This window comes from Schistosoma haematobium, chromosome ZW, assembly GCF_000699445.3.
Source record: "Schistosoma haematobium chromosome ZW, whole genome shotgun sequence".
Taxonomy (NCBI): Eukaryota; Metazoa; Platyhelminthes; class Trematoda; order Strigeidida; family Schistosomatidae; genus Schistosoma; species Schistosoma haematobium.
Window position 1 is genome coordinate 25328684 of NC_067195.1, and position 25201 is coordinate 25353884.

The window sequence follows — 25201 nt, forward strand, 5'->3', positions numbered from 1 at the left end:
TGGCACGCTGGCAGGAGAGACTACAAGAGTTCGATTTCACATGCGAGTATCGACCGGGAGATCGACATGCAGACGCGGATGCCCTCTCCTGAATACCCCAGACCACAGATATTATTAACGCGATTCTTAGTACAGCTCCGGAGACGGATTGGCCCTCCCTACATGCAACAGATCCAGACTTACAGATTGTTTATCAAAGACAGCTAAATGGAAATAGTAAGCCATCCATGAAGGAGCCAAAAGATGAATCCGTGACAACTCGTCGTATTTGCACTAAATGGAGCAACCTCAAACTACATGGTGACACATTATCCCTAATTAATGGATCAAAACAACCCCTACTGATAGTAACGCGAGTGAAAGTTAAGAGCATTGTGGAACAGGTACACCGCGAACTTGGTCATGCGGGAGAACGGAGAACTGAACACGCTGTCCGTCAACGCTTTTGGTGGCCTTTCATACACGAAGATGTAGCTCAGTTTTGCAAGAATTGTAACACGTGCTGCCGTTTTAAATCGCCTCAGCAGACACCCCGTGCACCAATGACGCCGATGGTGACGACAGGACCACACCAGCGAGTTGGTATAGACATCATGGGACCACTAACTACGACAAAAAACGGGAACCGCTACATACTGGTTATGGTGGATTATTTCACTAAATGGTGCGAAGCTGTACCACTTCCACAGCAAGACGCCCTTACTGTTGCCCGAGCTTTCATCGATCACTGGGTCTCCCGTTATGGTGCCCCTGTCTCACTCCACTCCGACCAAGGTCCATCCTTTGAAAGCCACCTCATTACTGAGATATGCCGGCTATTAGGAATCAAGAAGACACACACCACCGCCTATCACCCAGAAGGTAACGGCCTCGTAGAAAGAACAAACAGAACTATCAAAGCCATCTTGCAGTCGTTTGTCAGCAGATCGTCACCTGAGTTATGGGATGAGGTGCTCCCCCAATGCCTTTTAGCATATCGTACGTCGGTACATGGGTCCACGGGATTCTCGCCTGCTATTTTGCTGTTCGGGCACGAACTACGCCTACCAGTAGAGATACAGTCACCCCTGCTGCCCTACGAAGAACAAGAGCATGTTCCGTACATACGTATCTTCGCAACCGACTAGCTGATGCCTACCGTCTGGTCAGCATTAACTTAGGCAAGGCTAGTGGACACCAAAAAGATATATATGATCGTCAAGCACAAGGACCTAGGTATACGGTTGGAGATCGCGTCTGGTTACGCCGCCCAATGACGTCGCTAGGGGGTTGTAGTAAATTCCATCAACCCTGGCAAGGCCCCTTTGAAATTGTCCTCATCCGATCGCCCACCACGTTTGTATTGCGTAACATACAACGACCTAAAGACGATGTGATAACGGTGCACTACAACCAGATAAAACCCGATCAGACGACATTTCCCTTCGATGCTCAACTCGCTGATCCACCCCCGGCCACTAGATTTTACGAAGTATCCACCTGAAGGAGGGACAGCATACCCATGCCCAAGATCAGGCACTGAGGACAGTGCCCCATTAGGAGAGGGGGCGATGTAACGGGATTAAAGTCATCATGTATGATGTTGTTAATAGATTTTGTTTTCCTTCTATTGCAGGGCAAGCAAGAATAAACGCTTTAGAAGAAGAAGAGCAAGCCCTACACGCACTGAACTTACAGGATGACTCATAAGACAGTTTTGTAAACTAGCTCTCTTTCTGTACAGAACCCGCGGATTTTAATTTTTAAATAAACGTCTATTGGCCTCCATTCCTCGTTCTCTCTGTGGTGTAGAGTGTTCAGTTAACATTGTGTGTGTTGGGCTTTAGGTCTTCCCGTCTTCCAGTGACTGCTGATTACACGTGTTACAATTTGATTAAACAGCGCTTTAGGATTTTAGCTGATGTCAGTTCGTGATGAAAATTTTAAATCTAATTCATAACCCTAACCAACTGTAAATCATAATCCTTATTCTTCACACAGGTTTATAGCTCCCATTTAGCCCTAACAAGTAAATGGACACCCTCAAGGCTGCTTTAATGTCGCTCAAAGGTCATCCATAAGTTATAGTTTCACCGAATTTTGGTTACATCATTTATGTATACATAAGTCCTAATCCTTAGTTCCGATCTCTATCCATATCTTAAGTTCTATAACGGAGATGCTAAGCTATTCATTTATACTTACTGCCTTCTGAATAGCTTGATAGAATCTGACAAGGTAGTTTAAAGACTCACAAGTCCGCTCTTACACTGCATATAACCAGTGCTTGTAGCTGTTTGTTTTTCTATCCGTGTAAAACATTACTGATCCAGGAGGCTCTGGTTAGAAATTCTAGTGTAGATAACAAAGATTATTTTATCGTCATTAGTAAAACTACGAAAAGCGCTACAAAACCGAGAGCCTTCGATAAAGAACGAACTCTTATAGAACAGCAAGCTAATCTTATGTGAAAGTTATATCTCGAGTCACTTCGACAGAGAATCTAGATATATTAGTGACTTAGAGAGTCATATCATGAAAGGTCCAGTTGATGGTGAATAGAAATCATAGAGGCAAAGAAGGAAAGGTCAAATTGTTCCTGATACTATTGCGTGGAGCTTGGAGGGGTCGAGTGACTCGGATCCTGAATCCAGACTTTCATATGCTTCATATTAAGTTGAGCTGTTTGTCTGTCTCATATTCCCGACTTGTTCATCAGGTACTCATGTCAAGAACTAATAAGTTTAAGCAAGAGAGCCTATGGTAGTACTGATTCCCCGCCACGTATACTTATTAAGGTTCCTAGGGTTTGAGTAACAAAATCTCAAGTTAACTTGTTCTCAGGAGAAAGATAATAGCAATACGCCGGTGTAACTGGAAGATAGAATCAAGAGGAGAACGGGTGTGTCAGAACGAGTAGTCTGGAGACTGTTTAGTTTGACTACAAACTACCACTCGCTACTTATTGAAATAAACAAGACTGGTATGGTAACAAGAAAGAAAATAAGACTACAGAAGGATGCTTTATTCAGCAGTTACTAATTAATACATTCACAATGAGAGTTACATATCATTTTAAATGTTCGGTCAGTGAATAAATTTGGACGAAAGTAACTAAAGTTAGTCAATAATCTAACATGTAGTATGATTTTCATAGTAAATAAATAGACTTGACTGAAAAATATTACTCACTCCTAGTTTGTATGTTTGTTTTATTCCTAACAATAACTACCACTAGGTTAACTTTACTATTGTTTTGGTAAAATAAATGAAAAATATTATTTGGGCTGGTGTTCTGCGTCATGAGGAAGGAATGTTTTTCTGTCTAAAGGACGACAGGCTCTTAGATCACGTCTTTCATGTTATTTGTTTATTATATTTGAACACATCTTTCATGTTTGGCTAATCTGATTCCGAAATTGGATTTGGCTTTAGCAAAAGGTGAAAATATTCCGGTAGATGTAATTTTTATGAACCTCAGTAAAAACTTTGATTAGATCTCTCATTTGGGTCTTTGAGCAAAGTGGGAAGGCTTCGTAATGGATTATACATCAAGATCAGACTGATGAATTTCTTAGTGATAGGAGGCAACGTGTGAGAGTAAACAGCACCTTGTTATTGTAAGAATATGTGAAGGCTGGAGACTGGTGTTTGTTAGCAGTAAATTATAGCATGCTCATGGTATGGTAAATAGATCGTTGTGACGAATTATGCAAGTAGATAATAGATGAAGGGCTTTCAACTAACATCAATAATACTATTTTAAAAGCCACAGCAATTAATGAGCACAGAATCATGGGTAACTAAGATGGGCGCTGCCAAAAGTTTCCTTATTTTGTAGGTAATCCGTAAAGCCTGTCATAACTTGGAGAGAAATACATCTAGGATATTCTGCCCGACGTATGTGAGACCTCGTTTGAAATACCGAGTTCAGTCAACGGATCGTTGTTCCAAATATGAAACGGATATTCTGCAACGGGTTCAACGACGAGGAACCAAAATTGCAGTCTTTCTGACTTGTCTTATCAATAGGCTGGGACGCTTCAACCCATTTCTGTTACCCGACAGTAGATCGTGGGGTGACGTATTACAATGTACTAAACATTGGTTTTTGTACTAATATGTTTTATCTTTCTTTTCAGGTAGTCTGAAAGGATATTCTCAGATAGTTCCATACCAAGATCAAATCGTTTAAATCTGGAGTTGTTAATTACTGGAATTCTCTGACAGAAAACGTAGTATCAGAACTTGTTGATACATTCGAAGAGATATTGTATCTTCACAGTACTATAAATCTCAATGGTTAACATGGGTCACTTGACCTCTTACCCTTACTCCTGAAGACTGACCGCATCCTATGTACGGGCTTACTGAATTTTTGGCTCACATCTCTTGTTCCTTATCCTTCCAAATTTCCACTATTCTCTGCACGTTTTCCAGTACTGATAGTACCTCCAGGGTAGACACGAATAGCTGAATATTTTCATCTCATCAAGGGATTTACTTCTAAGACGATTTTAGCTATCTGACCGAGTTACGCACAACCTGCGTTGTCATATTTCGGTAGGTAACCAAATCCCATTTTACTAAAATACATCCTAATGCATGCAGAAGGTTCTCGCAACTTGACTTTGATTGATAGTTCGAGATTAAGAAATAGTACAGAGTTACACGATCAAAGGGGTTGTAATTCCAGGGCCCCTATTATGTGGGAATTCGATGAGAGAGTTAGGACTGTTGTCTGTGAGCGATTTACTTTGGTGCTCAGTTTTGCCAATATTTGTGTATCTAAATAAATAAAATCACTAACCTACAGAAGACAGAAGGGTGACATCACAACCTGCTCCGACCATTGCAGTAAGGTAATCTTACCAGAGCGTCATCATAGTGACGCACTTGAAAATCCTCACAGGGTTGTCCACTAATAGGAAAATACCAAAGTAACACCTCAGTCTATGCATCATGTATCTGTTCTACATGAAACGCCCTCATAACCATCGTACCTATAGCCTTTTCGATGGACCGTTGCAAGCAAGTATTAGATGAGCATACAAAAGCACGCGAACCTCCCTCAGCCAGGTGGGATGACTAGTGAAATCACAGAGTAGGATAAAGTTGGAGTGACCAGCCTCCCCCCACCCAATGTTACATGTGTTGATATTTCTTCATATCTCCCCACTTACGTATTTGCCTTAATTATCATTTCAATCCTGCCTCACTTTTCATTCACACCTAATCAGACATTCTTCATATCCCGTTACCCTGACTGAGATTAGCTAAACTACTGTTAATATAATATTCTAAGTTCTAACAGTCCTATAGTCCATTGAAAAGAACATGGGAAAAATGAATAAATCAAACTAACTATCACTAGGGCTACTGCATCCGCGAGAAGCCTCACTGAATACAACCAAAACATCCGGAATCGCTAGCTAACAAGAATACGCAAGCTCTCTGACATCAACTCGTATATACTAGCTCGCCACAAAGATATTGAATAGTTTGAGTTAACATCGGGTGTGGTATTTTTAGAATGATAAAGTTTGGTTTACGTTGCTGCTTACGTATACAATTTGTGCGCAGGCCCGGTAAAAAAAATTGGAAGCTTTTAATGGATGGTAAGAGATTCAGTTGTTTGTTGTTTTGTAAACTAGCTATAATTTTGTATTAAAATTTCTGTGGTCAGCAATTTTATGGGACTAAGCATGTGATATAGTAACAAACTTTGGAGCCGAAGTTGCAGATAAGCTCATATGCTGCACATATTTTCTTTTTAACTCTTACTATTTTTTATTCCGCAAACATTTACAAATGCATTTGAAAATTTCAGATTTTCAACATTTTGTGAACCATAAGAATTCGGTTGGATTTTTCAGTCTCCAAAATTTAATATTTAAGTTATGACTTCCACTTCACGTCATAGTATATCTAATATTTGGCAATAAAGAGGTGACAAAAAGTCGTGTGCGACTATCACTTAGTCACTCAACTTAAATAGCGGTACCTAGTTTTGGCTGTATTCAGAGACCTATGCTTCACGAGGGCTAACTGGTGTGAGGAGGTAAGTGTCGGCCACACAGAAACTGAATAAACGTTCGGAATTCATGAATTGGAACTCAATAAAAATATCGATTTTTGTTCATAAACGGTTTAAAAATAGGACTATAAGGAAAAGCCCCCAAATGTCTTCATACGGCCGAGAATGGAATGAGTCGGCTCTCCTTCTCGAAATACTCTCACATGGCCACGCGTATATAGTCTCTGCCAGGGAAGTCCTACTCACTGTCTGTTTAGCGGCGGGGTTTTTTTACGAAATTGAGAGGATGAATGGTGAATGTTCGACACCTTAACCGCATCGGTGGACACAGGGGTCTTCGGAAAGTCTTAATATCAGCGTCTGCTGTCTATCCGAGCCCCCTATTCAAGACTGGTGAAGTACTACAAATTCGCTCTCCATCTGTCGCTTCAAAAAGCTTCTTTTACGTGCGTTTATCCGGAGACCCTGTAGCATCTTGGTCTAGTTTTGCTGGCGTTGGTGTCGCACTGAGCGCTAGAGCTGAGGCAGCACTAATCGATTGGATTCCCGCTAACAGTCGGTTATGTGCTGTTAGATTAGAAAATTACATTAAGGTGAGAAATCTGCGTGAGAGAAGACGTATTTTCGTCATCTCCACATATGCTCCGACAGATTGCAGCCCAGATGTGATCAAGGATGAGTTTTACCTCCAGTTAACTGTTCTTCGCCAGAAAGTGCGTCCTACAAATATTGTATTACCAGCCGGAGACTTAAATGCTCAGATCGGGCATCTAAGCACAGAAGAGATTCGTTTAGGTGGCCGATGGGGACTTGTTGGTCACAGGACAGATGACGGGGCCGTCTACTGCAACTGTGCACAGACCGTAACCTGTTTCTGGTTAGCATTAACTTCCGGCGCAGCCATCACTGACGTGCCACCTGGCGTCCTCCCTCTGTATCTCAAGCCTGGATTCGGATTGATCACATCGCGATCAGCTACCGCTGGCATGGTTGTGCACAAGACTGCCGCTCCTTTTGGAGTACTTATATGAGCTGTGATCATGTCCTTGTTTGCGCCAATCTTACTTTTCAGTGGCCAACGAATTCATCGTCCTAAATGGATTGATGTCGGCAAGTTGGTCGCAACTTCTGTTGCAAGTAAGTATCGAATCGAGCTAGCTTCTAGGCTAGCTACCATCCCACCAAAAAGTATAGATGATCATTGGTTGCAACTTCATGACGCTATGAAAATGGTGAGTAAAGCCGCTTGCGGCTTCGCGAAACTTCCCGCTTGTAAGCACTGGGTTTCTTCAGGCTTTTATAATTCATCAAAGCCCATCGGTCTACTCCTGGTGACCGTGAGTTTGACCACAAACGAAGGATGTTACGTAATGACTATCGTGGTATAAGTCTACTTCCGATTGCGTCCAAACTATTAGCTTCTGTCATACTTCGTAGGTTATTCAAAACCCGAGAATTATTGACTCGCGAGGAGTAGGCTGGTTTTTGTTCTTGTCGAGGATGTATTGATCACATCTTCACCCTCCACCAAATGTTAGAGCACCGTCATACTTATCAAAGGCCAACAATCGTAGTGTTTCTTGACATCAGGGCTGCCTTCGATTCGTTGGACAGGACTACTCTCTAGGATTGTCTATTGAAGAAGGGTGTGCCTGAGAAGTTTATTAACATCTTAAAGGCTCTACATACAAACACCTCAGGCAGAGTGAGGGCATACAACCACCTCTCTCCATTATCCCATTCAAGCAGTGGGGTTAGACAGGGTTGCCCAATCTCACCATTCCTCTTCAACTTTGCCATCGACGATCTTCTGGAAACAGCTCTGATGGATGTAAGTAATGGCGGTGTGGATCTGTTGCCTGGGGAAAGACTTTTCGACCTTGAGTATGCGGATGATATTGTCTTACTGTGCGAAAATACCCAAGCCATGCAATCCGCACTTAATCAGTTGGCAATCAGTGTCCGTAGGTATGGTATGTGCTTTGCACCTTCGAACTGCAAAATACTTCTACAAGACTGGCAGGATTCTAATCCTGTACTCACCCTGGATGGTGAGCAGATAGAAGCAGTTGAGGAGTTCGTGTATCTAGGCAGCTGCATAAGTTCTGGTAGTGGCGTGGGTGATGAGATCAATGCCAATCTGGGCCATCTTTGTCGCCTTCGTGATGTCAGTCTAGCTGTAAATGGTCGGATCTACAACGCGTCGGTGAGAGCAGTTCTGCTCTATGCTTGTGAAACCTGGCCTCTCCGATTTGGGGATGTTAGACGACTCTCTGTGTTTGATCATCGCTGTCTCCGAAGGATTGCTGACATCCAGTGGCAACACCATGTCAGTAATGCAGAGGTTCGGCATCGTGTGTTCGGGTACAGAGACGATAATGCAATTGGTGTCACCATCTTGAAACACCGACTTTGGTGGCTTGGACATGTTCTACGAATGTCGTTCCAGAGAATTCCACGTCGTGCATTATTTGCCGACTCTGGGACTGGTTGGAAAAAGCAGAGAGGTGGTCAGTGTATGACATGGTGTCGTGGTATGAAAGAAAGCTGCAAAGGGCTGGCTCCTGTTGGTTCTTCACGACTCCCTGACTGGGGTCCTAGAGATGGTGCTACACAGTGGCTAGAGACGTTATCAGATATGGCTCAGAATAGAAGCCAGTGGCGATCCTGCTGTAACCTTTTTTCGCTTCATAAAAGGTGACTGTAACTGAAAGAGTTCTTTCTAATTTTACTTTTCTGCTTCCCCCATTATTATTATTTCACTACCACACACTAATTTGTGGTCGTCATTGTTCTTTTTTTTATACGCAACTTACATTCTTTTTCTCTTCCCATTCTCTTTATTTTTGTGTGGTACATATGTGTCTGGTGCCCCTCTGTACGGATATGTATGTGTTCAAATAAATAAATAAAGTATAAGGAAACACGAAATCAATATTGTGGTGAAATAGATTATTGAAATCCCTGTTTCAAGTCCAGGACCTACTTTGATTATCAGTATTTACACTGTTAAAGTTTTGTCCAGAAACTGGGAAACAATGAAAGGCGCCTAAGCAGTTTGTTGTAAGAAGTGAGTCTATTGGTAGAAGTAGAAAGTATATACAAGGGATAATTATCAAACAAATGTGTCCAATTTTTATTTCATCTCATTTTCTTAACTATTCGAAGTTTAAAACATAAAAGTAGAACGAACAACTCCAGGTAGTATTTATTAAAATAAAAGGATTTAAGTATTAATAGACTCAATTTGTGACGCCACAGAAAAAGTTTTCAAAGTGAAACCAATTTTAAGAAGGTGAAGAGAATGTAGGCCATAAAGTGAAATTAAATAACGAGTATTAAAATCTTTCTGCTTCTGAGGCAAATAAGAAGTAAGAGGATTTGCACTCCTCCAGTTGATTTCAAAGCACGTCATTTTGGGTCTTCAACTATTTGTTACTACTACCCTATGGGCTGAACCCTGAATGTTTGTACCTCCTTACGTTACTCGGTTAAATAATTCATATCTCGGGTCACCCGTCTACTCTGAACTGTGATGGTTAGATTTGAAGAACAAATAAAAATAACCAGATCAGCGTAAAAAATCATTCTGTGAGAAATGTATATTAGTCCAAGTAATAAATGAAGCCGCTGTCTAAGTACATTTTTCCAGAAAATCGTGTTAGGTAGTCCAAGACTAGATGTCATATTTGATATGGAGTCAACTTTCTTCCTGTGAATATTAAGTATTTGTCAATTCGTTGCCTTTTATTCCTTGCTGAGGTCCTTCTTTTCTGCGTTTCTCTCTTAGTTTGTTAATACTCGTACGTTCACTATTCTTTTTCTGGTTTTCTTGTTAATGTTTCTATCCTATGCTGATACTTGTACTAGCTATTTAGAACTAATTAGGGTTACACACTGGTTTATGTATATATATATATATATATATATATATATATATATATATATATATATATATATATATATATATATATATAGTAAAACTTTCGTAAATTATTCTTCTTGTTCCAATAACCTATTTTTATTTTATTTTAGTCATAAATGTATGAACTGCTTGAGTACGAGGCTTCTATTCTTGTCGACATTCACCACGAAAGCTCATTGCTGGTGCTTGCTGATGGTCTGGGAATGGATACAATTATTTATAACACACTAAGGTTACATTCAGATCCTCACAACTTAGTGCTTGTTTCGAACTATCGTCTCCCAGAAGCTCGTTTTCTAACAGGTATACTGGAAAAGAATGGAATAATCCACTCTCCTGGAATAATTACTGCCGAGGTAAATAATAAGGAACGTGAGGCAATTTACAAGCGAGGTGGTGTGGTATTTGTCAGTTCTCGCATATTAGTTGTGGACTTACTGATGGAAAGAATGCCTGCCACTTTGGTTTCCGGTGTCTTAATTCTTCGAGCACATGAGCTACACGAGGCTTGTCAAGATAGTTTCGCTATTCAGCTTCTCAGAGAACGCAATCCGCAGTTGTTTATCAAGGCTTTCAGTGATAATTCATTGTCTTTGACTTCTGGTTACAATCATGCAGAAAGGATTATGTTGCAGCTGGGTATTTCAAAGCTTGTTCTTTGGCCAAGATTCAATATGCAGGTTGTTTCTTGTCTAAATGAAAGCCAACCTGATGTGGAAGAAGTTCGCGTAAGATTTTTTATACTATAACTATTGCTATTACATTTTGGAATGAAAACACATACCCACTAGCGATTATATTTGTAGGATGAATACATTTGTGCATCTCGATCTTATCTTTGTGGTTTGGTCGTTGATAAACTTACACTCAGAAGATCCTAAATTGGATTGATCTTGTATTTATACTTATTTCAACATCTTTAGAAATTTACTAGTTAATTGTCTTACGTAATCTTTGTTTTATCAGGTAAAGTTGACTTCAGAAATGATTATTTGTCAGTCGTGTATACTTGACCTTATGAAGGCCTCATTGAAAGAATTATGCGATCAAAATCCAACACTAAATACGGACGATCTTACCTTAGAAAAAGCTCTGTTACCGAATTTCGACAGTCTTGTAAGTTGTTCATACCTTTCAACTTATCTTAAAGTATTGTCTTTAAAAGTCTGCAGTCAACATTTCGTGGATCTTTCAAATAAATTACCATTTTTAAGACCAAAAGTGACTCTAGAGGACTAGTAGATACTTTTCGAATATCTGACCAAAAATTAAGTGGGCTGGTGAATTGAGAATCTTATATAACACGTTAATTACGTTATGTCTAAATTGTAAACCACTAATTATATCTCATTATGGATGTAAAAATGTCTAGATGAACCTTACTAGAAATTTGTTGGGTATAGGAAATATATCGAGAATGGTGTATACCATATATTTTTGAGATGAATTGGGTTTAAGACCTGAGGTGGTAATGACGTAATGATAATTCATGTATCCGTGAAATTGCTAGTGTACTTGGGAAATATCGAGTTAGAGCATTTAAACCCAACCAGTAATAAGTGGTTTCACCTGACTTAAGTGTCTCGCGACTAAAATGCCGCAGACCAGTTTCATTTTTATACTATATTCATACTTTTAATAAAATATTAAAATAAGAGTAATGTGTTCTCAAAGTGATAAAGAGCTGAGGACTTCCTGACTGTTAAATTGATATGGGTGGAATATTGTTTGCCAGTAGGTCGACCTCTGGGCAATGTAATATCACTTTTTTGTGTGGTCATGCATCTACTGCCGTGCATTGTTTCGTAATGTTTTTTTGCGACTCTGTCTGTTAGTGCGTCTTTACTCATTATCATGTATAACTAAATTATTTTAATAACTAATCTTGATCTAACAATAGTATAAAGACACAAGTTCTCTTTATTCGACTAAGGTTATTTATCCACCTTGTAAAATTGACACGTTAACAGTCAAGCCGACTTTTTCATAGTGGTAATAAGATTGAAGCCGATTACCACTAGATCAGCTGAAGCCAGACAGTGGGCAAATAAATGAGAAACACGAAAGTAAAGCCAGAAGCTTGCGATTCTACCACAGCGTGTAAGATTACATATATCTGTTCCACGAGAGAGCCTTTGTGTCATGAGTCTAGTAATGCTGAGAGGCGAAAGTTGATCAGTTAGTAAATGTCATTTCCGGTAATATAAGCTTACGAAGCCTTGTCGTTTAATTGTTACAGCTCCATTTTCAACATGTATTTCTGTGATTAAAAATTCTTTTTTTCGAACGAAATATCAACTACTCACATTTCTATCTTTCATCCAATTAAATAAGGTCTCGTTATACGTTGACCCTGTATGGAATCAGCTCAGTTCAGTCAGTCGACGTCTTGTCGGAGATATTTCAAGCTTGAGGCGTTTACTCCACTTATTGATTGAAGGAGATGCTGTCAACTTTTTAACCAATATGGAAGGTTTACGTCAAGCCGCTTTAGCAAGTTTAGGCGTAACTCAAAAGAGTGAAATAAATTCAAAAATGGCTGCTTCAAGAGGTTGTCCTAGTTGGTTTTTGATGGATCAAGCTGATCGTCTTTTGGCGTCTGCAAGGTCTCGTGTATATGCTGATTACAGCAAAAGTATGTTCCTACATTTTTTTAAACTACTGTAAGTACTTTCGTTGACAGCATTTTATGCTTTGTCAACTATTCATTTTCATATTCATCTAAGTTTTCAGGGATTAAAACAATTCGTAATTATTTAATTTCGAAATAACTTGTTCACAGTTAGCTTGATAGTATGGTTACATAGTTGTGTGTCAAAAATCTTTTCAGTAATCCTGGCTGATAGAGTTTGCGGAGTAATATCAGTGAGCTGAGATATTCGTCAATAAATATTCAGTGTTTAAAGTGCGAAATCGTAATGGGAAATTCCAGGAGTTTATATATTATCTAAATTGATCTTTATTAGTTGGTGTTTTAAATTCCTTTTCATGGCTCAATGACCTTTATTTATCTCATTGAAATGCCATAATTTCATTTCTGTTAAGCGAGAATAACAAATTCGATAGAAAACAGTGAATTCGTTGAGAATTTCGTTGTCACTTATTCAGCAACGTATAAGGTAAAATAAATAATAGATATAAGTGATTAAATATTATGACATAACTAACAGTGTATTTTATTAACAAACCAATGGAAGCCAACAGTATGTAATCCGACCGTTTGATTAAGTGTTAAAAACTCAATCGTCTTTTTATTTGCAGTATCCTAAAAGATATTCTGTTCGTTGGATCATATCTACAACGCAAAATTCATCATATATTTGGTCAGTTTGTCATCAAATACTTCTTGTGGATGTTTGGTTTCTGAAGTAAAATTTATGTTTGTGGACGCGTGAAAATATTGTATCCTTAAAATGCACCACAGTGAATTCTTCCATATTGAGCCTAGATACCATTCCGTTCACGAGTCATTGTTAGGAGATGGATCGTTTCCTGAAAATTCACTCACAAACGACCAATAAATTGATGTCATATCAGTAACAATGATTAAATTCTCAAACCGCTCGCGTACGTTTACATCAGGTGCTGATTCTAAACACATAATAAAAAATTCTATTAATCCCAACTAATTTTCCCGTCATCATCGGTGAACAAACCTTTTGTTTTTCTTTCATGCTGTAAATCGTTTGGAACTTGATCAAGAGTCATTCGGAGGCTTAGTACGAGTTTGGTTGAAGTGTACTTCAAGAAGTATTTACGTTGGGTTCATTACTATGTTGATATTTCGATCCACGTAGCTAGTAACCGAGTCATAGCATCCGCGATAGGTATTTATGACGCAGTGACAACTTATCTAGATGTGAAGTTGGCTTTTTAATAGTACATGAAACTAATGAAGCTGTAACATAGTGATTACGTACAACAACATTAAATCCTTCCTACTACATCCTGAAACTCATCATCAGCGAGATGAATTCCCTGTAATATAACGAAGTTTTCTATGATCTTACTGCTAATGCTGTTTTTGATTCTTGATCCAAGCATTATGGAAATTTGTTTTACTTTGAGTTTGCTCATCAAGGTGCCACACGAAAATCGTCGCTATTTCCATGCAAACTGGGTATCACTTAACAGGAAGGTACTCATTTCATATTACCATATCAACTACGTGGTCGTAATTTCAAAGACATTATTCCAAATGTTTGAGACCAGTGTTCACTATTTAAGACATGGTATCAATCCATAAAATACAAAGCGAAAAACTAATGACTTTGTTACGTATGAAGGCATTGCTAATCTATAAAGTGAGTACTTTAAATTACTATCTTTTATGGATGACCAATCCAAGTGCCTAATTTTATCCGTGAACTCCATTACCCTAAAGATGCGGATATTGACATGCATCTATTGAGTAAGATTGAACAGGACTCCCAAATAACACCGTACAGTTACTGAAGTATGTCAACGACTTATAAACTTTAAAAGTGACGAGGAAATCTTTCAGCACCCGGGAAAACTCAGTTCAGTACATATAGTTTTAGCTTCAAATCAATCACCTAGCCAGTCCTCCCGAACCAACAACACAAAACAGCCTCCATTAACATGTCAATATTGCAGTGGATAGCATTTTTACCACTTTTGTTATTTCAAAAACAACATTGCAATCAATAATGCAGCGAAATCGGACACAGAAATGATTACTTTGAATAACGTTGCAACATAACCAAATTTACTGTGAGGCGAAGAACTTCCCCCCCCCAATCCAAGCGTGACACTAATTCAAGGATCCGCTAGGGGTATAAATTTATCGCTAGCAGCTGGTGGATATATTACTTACTATCAAATAGACATTACATATATCATGGTCGTGTCGACCGAACTGTGAAAATACGTAAGCTGAGCAACATTCCACGAAACGCGTCAGGTTATGAAAGTGCAATGGGGTATCGCACCTCAAGATATTACTAAATTGTGATGCTACATATCAATCGGAAACAGTCTCTAAATTATGTTATATTATTGGTGTGAAGGTAAACTTACTTGGTCTCTACTGAATTAGTTCTCTAAGGTTCCGCAGTCTGTTCGGATGTTGACGATAATTTCATTTTCTTATCCATATGGGTCTCATTCTGGTACCCATTTGTACTAGTATTTATGTATTTTAAATAAACAAATAAAAATGATTACTTTTTTGCTACCGCATCCAAGCAGATTATGTGAGTTTAGTATTTTGATTGGCTACAGGAAGTAGCAGATAAGGTAATAGCTGCTTCGAATGAAACACAGGTACCGTTAAGTAGTTTGGATTTTTGTTCATTAGCACAAGTCGTCTTTAAATACTTCAGGAAACTATAATTTGATTTGGTAAGTCTGCTATTAAAGTCCTTTGTACTTGAAGGTATATATTATTTAATAACTGCAAATATAGTCCCAACTTACTTATTCAGTCCAGACCATATAAGTGCACGTTAGCTTCAGCAATATAACATGATTCAAATGTGATTACACCTTGAAATGTATTAAAATGAAGTGTTACCATTTGATTCGATCCAGAAAACCTATGGGATAAAAGGGTTAATATCTTGTTGATATTTTAAAACGTGGTTTTTTGTAACCTCCCCGTTTGTTTCCGAATTTCTAGTTTTCTCTCTTCATAAGTAATTATCATCTAAGTATCTTAAACTGATAGTAGTTGCTGATATCACAATTAATTGATTCTAAATTATTTTAACGGCTATGATATTTCAACCAAAAAGCTCTAGTTTCCCCATAACTTTTCAATAGTTCATCCATATAGGGGCTATTAATTCGTAGTTCACTCAAAGTAAGTAAAATAATCACTTGTTTTTTTTATCAAAAAAAATTATCATAGGATTTATTGTTTTGTAATTTTTATTTTTTCGACTTATACTTTTATAGAATTATTAAATGTTGAGATTAGTCCTAAATGGAAAGCACTTGTTGAACTACTAAATGAAATCTATACCAACACAACTGATCAAACATTAAGTAATACCATATTAATTCTTGTCAGTCGTGAAAATACAGCAAGGTATCTTGAACGTTATTTACAACGTGGAATACAATCTATTAAGAAGTTTCTTGTTCAAACTTCAGATTTACCTGAGTTACAGTCGCATAAAATACTACAGAAGGTAATGTATACAGTATGAAATAAAATTATGTATATAATTGACGTTTGCATCTCAGTTAAATGATTTTGTTGTTGAATAAAAATAAAGAGAAACCAGGGATAATTCGACGAAATCAGTTACTTAAGCTGTACATTTGTAGTTGTTCGGTGAATATGTCACTAAAAAGATAGAAAAGATCTCATCGTAAAGTGATTCGAGATTTCAAGTATCAAGTGAGATTGCATAATAATCAGTGGGTTAGAGGAAAATAGGAGAATGAACATAATTTCCGGGTCAGAATTATGAACGATAATTGTTCATTTGACAGATATGATGAAGAATGAAAAACATAAAGGTCGTAATAATAATAGGACAATAATCATGAAAAGTTTGTTAAAGGATGATAATGACTGATTACAGTTTGAAATTACAAAGCAATAATAAAAACAAAACAAGACCAAAACATACTGCAGAAGAGAGCTACGAACAAGGAAGTATAAGAGGTTGAACGCATCGTTTTCGCATTCAGAGTTCGGGCTTGAATTGGTGAATTTCACGATCAAACGTTAATTTTCAGTATAGAATTGTGGAGATTGTTGAGTTCCGCTGAAATCATGGTGGACCACCATTGATCGGTTCATGATTTCAACGAAATATATATTTATTTGGCCAATATACACAACTACTAGTATTTTGTTTTGTGGTAGTTTTATTTCCCTCCAAATTATCATTCTAACTTTCTTGTGCGCTAAATTTCTCTTTTTGTTTTTCTTTGTAAAAAAACGAAAAATAGTCTGCCAAATTAATGAATCCGAAATCTTCTGGAGAATCATCCGTAACTACTCTAACACAAATTTGCAAAAAATATAAATTTGATGAATTGTGTGGAGATAATGATGACACTTCATCCTCATCAGAGGAAAATTGTAAAATGGATAATACTGAAAAAATCACTAACAATAATAATCGTTTGCCTTTAGGATGTCATGAAGTTAGCATTCATCCTAGTTTATTAATTTCATCCAATATAAAGATGTTTAATTCACTTAAAATTATTATACGTGTAACACCAACATTTTCAGGTGATGAAAATAGTCAGTTTTATGGGTCAGCAAAAGATCACCAAGATGAGTCCGATTTATTTGTACAACAATATGGTTATCGATTATCATATATTTTAGATGTACTTCAACCTAATTATGTGATATTATATGAGCCCAAATTATCATGGGTCAGAGAATTAGAAGTGTACAATGCACGTCTTCTAATTCAACATTTCTCAAAAAGTGACTCTTCAAGTAACATCAGAGAGCTTAATAATTCTTTACCTTCATTAAAAATATATTTTGTACTGTATGAAAATTCCGTTGAAGAACAACGATATTTAACAAGTTTACGTAAAGTACGTTGATTTTCAGCTCATTTATTTTTCTCAGACATTTATCATTTTTATAACTTAGTTGTGCAAAATATCAGTAATTACTCTTCAGAGTGGACTTTTTAAATATACGGTGTGGTTTCATTTTAGGTAAAAACATGTAACACCAAACAATTCTTTTTACGGACTCGACTGTGTAGCATAACTAGTTGTGAAGCTACAGAGATTAACACGTAAATTTAAGATTCCCTACGTTCTTTTCGTATAACAAATGTGTGGGTGACCTGAGAAATAACATTGAACATGAATATGGTCGAAAACCTCAAACTAAGAGAACTTTGATTTACTGTTCACGGTAATTAATGGGGATGTCTTCATTACAAATTTTGTAATACCTCGACAAAAATAATTAACATAGTCACAAATGGTTATGTAAATATTATAGATGAGAAAATATTATGGTAAAGTAGATCAGTTCAAAAAAGGACAAGATCACTAGTAAAATTAACCAGTTTTTCTAACACCTCCGAAACAATTTCCCTTAATGTATTCTATAGCATGTATCCCTCTAGCCGAAAAGTACATGTTGAAATGTCTGAAGGTGTCACTTCTATTATCTGTTAATCTGACTAACTGCATTATCTCACCCGCTGTCATACATATATTTTTATCCGTACTTTTCCCCACGGCCTGTTATAGCAGACATAAATTTTGAGCGCTGCTGTCACGTCCACACTTAGGTTTCAGACGCATCTTAATGTTGGAACTGTAGCGTTCAAGGTGGTCTTTCACTTTTTTCCTATTCTCACCTATCCACTAGGTTGTCTATTTAATGCAGTTCCGCCTCATTTCAAGTAGGCAAACACCAGAAATATTCTGTTATTTCAATTTAAACATCTTATTTTCGAACTTCGAGTAATATTCGTTAAAGTATTGTTACTACAATGTGTTCACCTTGGCTGTTTTCTTGGATGTTGTTAGTCGAATTTTTGTTACTCGAAGGTCAATTTATTATGGTCGACTGCCTTTAGTATTCTGTTCTATAGTCATTAATAGCTTATTTCAGACCTCTTTTATGTGCATCAAAATCGTTACCTGATTTATTGAACAACAGGAAAGTAAACTGTATGTATAATCTGTTTTCTCTTCCAAAGGAAAAAGAAGCATTTGAATCTCTTATTCAGCTAAGTAGCACTCTTGTTATACCAAAAGATACAACAATACCATATGGAAAATTACACGCAGGTGATAATCAAGCAGTGTCTCGTGTAATTGTAGATATGCGTGAATTTCGTAGTGAGCTACCAGCACTTTTACACAGAAAAGGATTAAAAGTAAGAAACCTACTTTCACACTTTATTTGTACGTATAGTTCTGTTAATAATATTGGATAGTTCTTTTACTTAAACAGGATGTAAATTGATGAAAAATACTTACAGCTCAGCATTTGGGTGATTAACTCGTGTTGCTTACTAAGTTTGTGTCTGTGATAGTAAATGTTCTAATGTTATAAAAGTCACCATCACTAGCTGAAATTCTTAGTAGATCACATTAACCAATCGTCATCACTGAATACTGGAGTATTCAGAAATCAAGTGTTCATATATGTAAGCTTACAGCTAAATATTTACGAATTCAGAGTTGTTAACTTCTGATTGACGTAGAAGGGGTTTATATATGTAAATCAGTATGAAATATTCACTGAAAGTGTTAGAATTTTATTGACGAAGAAACTGGCTATTCATTAATAAAATCAGAAACTCCAGAATTGTTTGAAATGAGTTAACAGTTTCACTCCGTTATATACGATCATTTTCGCATAATTTGTCAGTCACAGTGAAAGATCATATAACATAAAACGATAACGATATACACATAACCTCTAAGTACCAAATTTCTAAGATATAGAAGAATTCTTTGTATGGATTTTTCCGTCTGAGCCTATTATCTATGAAAAGTAAGGAGACATCAAAAATACTTAAATTACATGGACTCAGAAAATTATTTTGTAGACAAACTTTGTGATGTGTTTTATAATACATAAGAATTGAGCTTTCGTTAAACTTTTAACCAGTCGTTGAAAATAATTTTGAAAGTGCCTTATGATTTTCTCATAATCTTTGCTGTTAACAGGACATTATTATCCTGTTACGGAATTTTTTATTGTTTTAAAAAATTCCATTCCAAATGCAGTCGAATTGTTTATTTTCAAGAAATGTTTTCTATGAGATGATTGTTCACCATTAAACTTGAACTATCATGAAGTATCAGTTTCGACACTCATATTCATTGATTTAACTGTAATTTCTGTTCATACATAATTTGTTCTTTTTGAATGAAATTAATTAATCCTATTTGTTTGCTTATATATATATAGGTAGAACCTATGACTTTAAGTATTGCAGATTATATTCTTGCTCCGCATTTGTGTGTTGAAAGAAAATCTGTTAGTGATCTGATTGGTTCTCTTAACTCTGGACGACTATATCATCAAGCTACTGCAATGTCACGTCATTATACAAGTCCAGTTCTCCTAATTGAATTTTCTATACATAATAAAGGTAATCATCATTTGTTCATAACTATTTTAATAATAAAGCAGCAGAATAACTGAGTACGTGGTTACTGATTAGATTATGTATTACGCTTACCATATGAGAACCTGTTGTATCACCTGGTTACACAGAATAAAGTTTAGTCGGGAGCTCCAACTCCACTTCTGAAAACATCAACAGAATCAGTGTTTTACAGTTACAGATTATTCTGAGTAATTGAGAGCTGTCTATTCGATATCCTAGATCTTTCCAATGTTTGGGAATTTCATTGGTAAAGATCTTTTTCTATTTCCAAACATGCTCCTAAAACTGAGCATTTTAACTCCTAGTTATTCCTGTATATGTTTTTGAATATATGTAAATTGTATGGCATCTGGTAAGAACTATCCAACTTCTTAAACTTCTGTACATGAATCTTGTTTGCAATATATAACCTGGTTGTATAATATAATAAACCACAATGCGTCTTAGATACTACTATGTATGATGATAATTTCAAATTGTTTAGTCTAAGAAATTCAGATCCACCACTTCGAGATGACGAACTCGTTTGTGTCGTTAACCGTCATAAAAATATGCAACTTGCAATCTGTTCCCTGTAAGTAAAGTACTTGGTTGAACCTATATTATTCTCTTATTTTTATCAACAAACAATCACTTTTTATATTCCTTTTCCGTTCTAACATAGTTTCTAGTTTAAATCATGGGAGTACAAGAGGATTTCATGGAAGTGAAGCAGTTGGTTTTACCTTGTACACTGGGCGACATGCAATTAACCCTAGTTCAGAGTTTAATTCCCATCATCTTTTATCTAAACTTGTTTTGCTCACTATCCACTTTCCTAATCTACGAATATTTTGGAGCATGACTCCCTATTGTACTGCAGAATTGTTTGCGGAGATCAAACTTGGTCGACCAGAACCAAGTGTTGAAAAACTTCCTCAGGTATGAGCTTTTTTCCAGAGTTACTGATGCTTTTAACGTACTTTGAAGATTTAGATCCATAAGGATAAATATTGTTTTTTGTAGCAATTATTAGTGTCTAGTATGTTTTTATCGCGTCTATGTTTGTTAACTCCTTGATCAGTTTACCCACTAATATACAGCAGACAAGTTGTTTAAATCTAGATTAAGTTTTTGACATGATAAGCTGACTGGCTCAACATTGAGGCTAGAATCGCGTGAGTTCGAAGTGAGACTAACAGCCTTGGGTGGAGAGACGAAAAATGTTCTACCACCTGATTGGTCGACAAGTGCGCACAAGCGAGAAGACGAGTCAACTGGGACACTATTCGATTTATCATCGATTCCGATTTAGGTTAGTGCAAAAAGATACATGAATAGATGACTAACATGACCACAACGCACAAACATTTAGAAAAATACGATTACGTCCAAAACTGAGGATTAGGGTAGAAAAAAGAGTACAAAAGATTACGTTTAAATTACAATAGCTTTGGAACAGAAAAGGCTATGGCAGTGAATCATATATCAAACGAAAACTTATGGTCCGTGAAATAAACTAGGGACAAAACTGAATGTTGACGTTTTACAAGCTTTGAATGACGTAACATAACGTCATTTCAGGGTTTTGGAGGTCATTAAGTTTTTGATGGAGACCGTGAACCGATTGATGTTAGGCCACTATTGAAAACCTGGAAGCACTAGATGGCCGTTTCGTTCTATTGTTGGACTTCTCAGCAGTGCGCATCCACGATCCCACTCGTGGGGGTCGAACTCAGGGCCTTTAGTCTCGCGCGCGAACGCTTGACATCTAGACCATTGAGCCGGCATCCAACGGTGTTAATGTCTAACCTCAACCAATCCATGAAATTGCGCGACCATCTTCCACTGTAGATAGATAGGTAGGTAGATACTTGTCTCTATCCGACTAGGATTAACTCCACTGGTCACGACCTATCATTAGAACTAGAACCGTTGGATGCCGGCTCAGTGGTCTAGAGTTCAAGCGTCCGCGCGCGAGACTGGAGGCCCTGGGTTCGAATCCCGCGGGCGAGATCGTGGATGCGCACTGCTGAGGAGTCCCGCAATAGGACGAAACCGCCGTCCAGTGCTTCCAAGTTTTCAATGGTTTAACATCAATCGGTTCATAAAATAACTTACTCAAAATATCTTGTTTTTTGTCATGGCTTCTTATTTCTCTGTTCGAATGAATGCTTTACTCTTTCAGGATGGTGATCATTTAGAGGATCATAATGTTGAGGCTGTTGACATGCTATTAAAATTACCAGGTGTATCATGGAAAAACTACCGGCGCATAATGAGTCATGTTTCTTCTTTATACGATTTGGTTAACTGCAGTATGGAAAGGTTAGCAGAAATTTTGGATAGCAGGTATGGCCGTTTACTGTTTTTGACATTCTGCTTTTTCAAAATACTTCTAACATACGAAGACTCATTCATTGCTTCAATTTCGTTATCTCACGTGGCTCTCTGAGTAATGCCATGTGTTAAGTCACCAATCAGAATCCTAATCCCAATTCGGTCTAGTGTGTACTATTAACTCAATATCCTAGTGCCCTCGAACTGACCAATCACATGCCCGACTAGCGCTATTGATTTTGGGCCGACAGTCCCCACTGCTCCATTATTTGCGAGCCTCTCTCCACGCCCCACTTTGAGACCAAAAGTAGTAGCCAGCCTCCACTATATTTGTATTTTAAACAGATATGGTTTAGATACAAACATACCACACCGCATCACACCATAAAATAAAGAAATAGTAGCTATACAAAAGTGACTATGAATAGGGGAGACTGTAAGTAATAAATTGGCAACAAATTTAAGAATATTAAGTCGTAAATGAGTAATTAATGTATTAACTGAAAGCTTATAGTAAATGGAATAGGAATACACAGTAATCCAGTTGTCTAGTGACTATACAACAAAACTAATATTAATATAATAAACCAGTCCCAATTCTTACACTATTTGTTCCGTTATAATTAATTTCAAATCCTTTTTGTTCTCAAAAGTGGTGTATGATCGTCATCAAAATACATCTCAACTAGTATATAACATTATGAGGATTTAAAATTAACGAAGATACAAAAATGTGGTGGAAATAATCAGAAAAAGACAAAGTTATACAAGGTACATTCAGCAGAACTAATGTGTTTTTAAAGTTCTGATGTCCGTACAGAACAAGGTAGAGCTAGCTTAAACAGTGGTCTTTGTCATCTTAAAGTGTTGTCGGATATTATTTAAGTCATCAGAGTTTCACAATATCTACTATTTTATGTGGGAAATTAGTAACAAATATTATCCTAACAAACTATTCTCCACTGTGTATCGCATCAATGGACATATGTATGTTATGGTTATCTTTAAAGATGAGCGTGATAGTAACTTCACCGAGCTAAAATGTAATGATTCTTGAAAATGCACTGGCAATATATCCGCTGTCACGCGAATTCCAGTACTATGAGCTACTTCAGGATCTGTATGTCATTGAATAAATTGCCAATTTCCAACTGTACAGTACAGAATAATACGGTTAAATTAGTTGTTACAATATTTCATGATTCGTAAAGGTTTTCTTCTGCTATCACCTCAGCTTCATAGTTTTCGATCACTCTACTTTATGATAACCACCCATCACTTGTGTGTACATTCTTTAAAGATATTTTACCTAATTCTTCCTTATATTCAGTATTGACTTATGAGAATCAGCAACTATCGTGAAGTTACAAGACCACCAATTAAGAATTTTAATAGTCAGGCATTCAGTCACAACTAATAAGAACTTTTCTGAAAATTTCAACCTTGTGATTGCAACTAATAACAAACTACATTTCTCAGCGTAACGATAGCGTTAATGTTCAACTATAACAAATTTCCAGGGTTAACCACTTAAGATGTCAAATTTTAACTGCAGAGCTGCCAGGTGAATGTGATGAATATTAAGAGATATTCACAAATTTAAGACTAAGCTAATCATCTGCATATTTAAAATTTCCGCAGATGCATGGAGTATTTTCTATCTAGGCTCTGCTCTAAGCGGTTGATGTCGGACGTCAAAAAACTCGTTTCTATTGTTCAACAAATTGGTTTCTTCTACAAATCAGATTTGAGTCCTATTCTAAATGGATTACCCCATGTATGACTGAATTTTATCGTAGATGTTGGTATCTTCAAAACCAAACGAGTGATATCCTGTGATGCATTCTAAGATTTTCTGTTAGACTGACTAAATATCGTTGTATTATGATAGGGAGAGCCTAAGGTGGGAATCAACATTTCAGGTACCTTGGTCAGTGAGGTAGAAATATACTCATTGAGATATATGGTTCTGCGGGTAGCAGCAGTTATGTTTATTGTCGATTCGTATACTACCAATGGAAATACATAATGATCATCGTATCAGAATTCAGTCGGTCATATCATGTTAAATAACCTTTAATTTTCACTTGTGGCAGAATTAGTTTACGTAAAATTATTACATTGTGATTGACTTCCTCAGTGCAACTTGGTGGGAATGTTTGTAATTGTCCCAATTATGCTTTGTTTTAATCATGTTCATTTAATTTATTTTGAGCTGACAATCAACATTATTTTCGTAGTATTTTCCGTTTTAATAATAGTTTATACATGTAGTGTCCAATTCCAACTTGATCTATTTGTTTAAATTGTTAATTTCCAGTGAATCTGCTGTTAAACTGCACAATTTCCTCCATTCCAAATGTAGTGGCTTAGTTTCGAATGCCTCGACAGATATTGCTGATGAACCATTCAAGTGTCAAAACAGACGTAAAGCCAGACTAAATTTATCAGCTTGTGTAAGAACACGTCGTGGGAAAGGTTGTGGGCCTATCAAAATGTAGCCCGATTTAATTAATAATGATAAATATTTGTAACAATCTTGTACATAAAATAAAATTTAAGTTCCTATTCTAACCATTTTTTAATGTTCATATGGCAACTTATTTGTTACCATATTGCTCTATCAATTCGAAATATTTCTCATGCGTGCTGACTTGTTCACCGGAATAAGGGAAAATGCTCGGCATACTCTTTTCATCTTTCATGTACACGGTGTGAAGAATAAGATAATGATAAATTTCCAATCTCCAATACAGAAGGAACATGCCTTTTCACGGGAAACATTTTTACTTACCCCATTACATTTATGTATTTTTTGGCGAATATGTTCGTCATAATGTCACAAGTACT

General features: G+C 36.9%; 1 protein-coding gene across 2 annotated transcripts; it reads left to right on the plus strand.

Annotated features, from left to right (window-relative positions):
* Positions 1-1737: 1737 nt before the first annotated feature.
* Positions 1738-24925, plus strand: ERCC4_1 (DNA repair endonuclease XPF). Of its 2 annotated transcripts, XM_051210807.1 has the most exons (12): positions 1738-1951; positions 1989-5597; positions 10052-10669; positions 10908-11057; positions 12276-12576; positions 15861-16096; positions 16869-17477; positions 18608-18787; positions 19831-20014; positions 20697-20953; positions 22200-22363; positions 24672-24925. In XM_051210807.1, the coding sequence occupies exons 3-12, from the start codon at positions 10058-10060 to the stop codon at positions 24850-24852; spliced, it is 2874 nt and encodes a 957-aa protein (XP_051070827.1). In that variant the 5' UTR covers positions 1738-1951; positions 1989-5597; positions 10052-10057; the 3' UTR covers positions 24853-24925. The 2 variants fall into 2 exon arrangements, with proteins under 2 accessions (XP_051070827.1, XP_051070826.1); XM_051210806.1 differs by having other exon boundaries at positions 1738-4338; positions 10052-11057; positions 12276-18787.
* The last annotated feature ends 276 nt before the right edge of the window (positions 24926-25201 follow it).

Coding starts and splice junctions, on each gene's coding strand:
- ERCC4_1 (XM_051210807.1), top strand. CDS start 10,058: ATGTATGAACTGCTTGAGTACGAGGCTTCTATTCTTGTCGACATTCAC. Junction 10,670..10,907: donor CTGATGTGGAAGAAGTTCGC/GTAAGATTTTTT, acceptor TTGTTTTATCAG/GTAAAGTTGACTTCAGAAAT. Junction 22,364..24,671: donor GCAGAAATTTTGGATAGCAG/GTATGGCCGTTT, acceptor GTTAATTTCCAG/TGAATCTGCTGTTAAACTGC.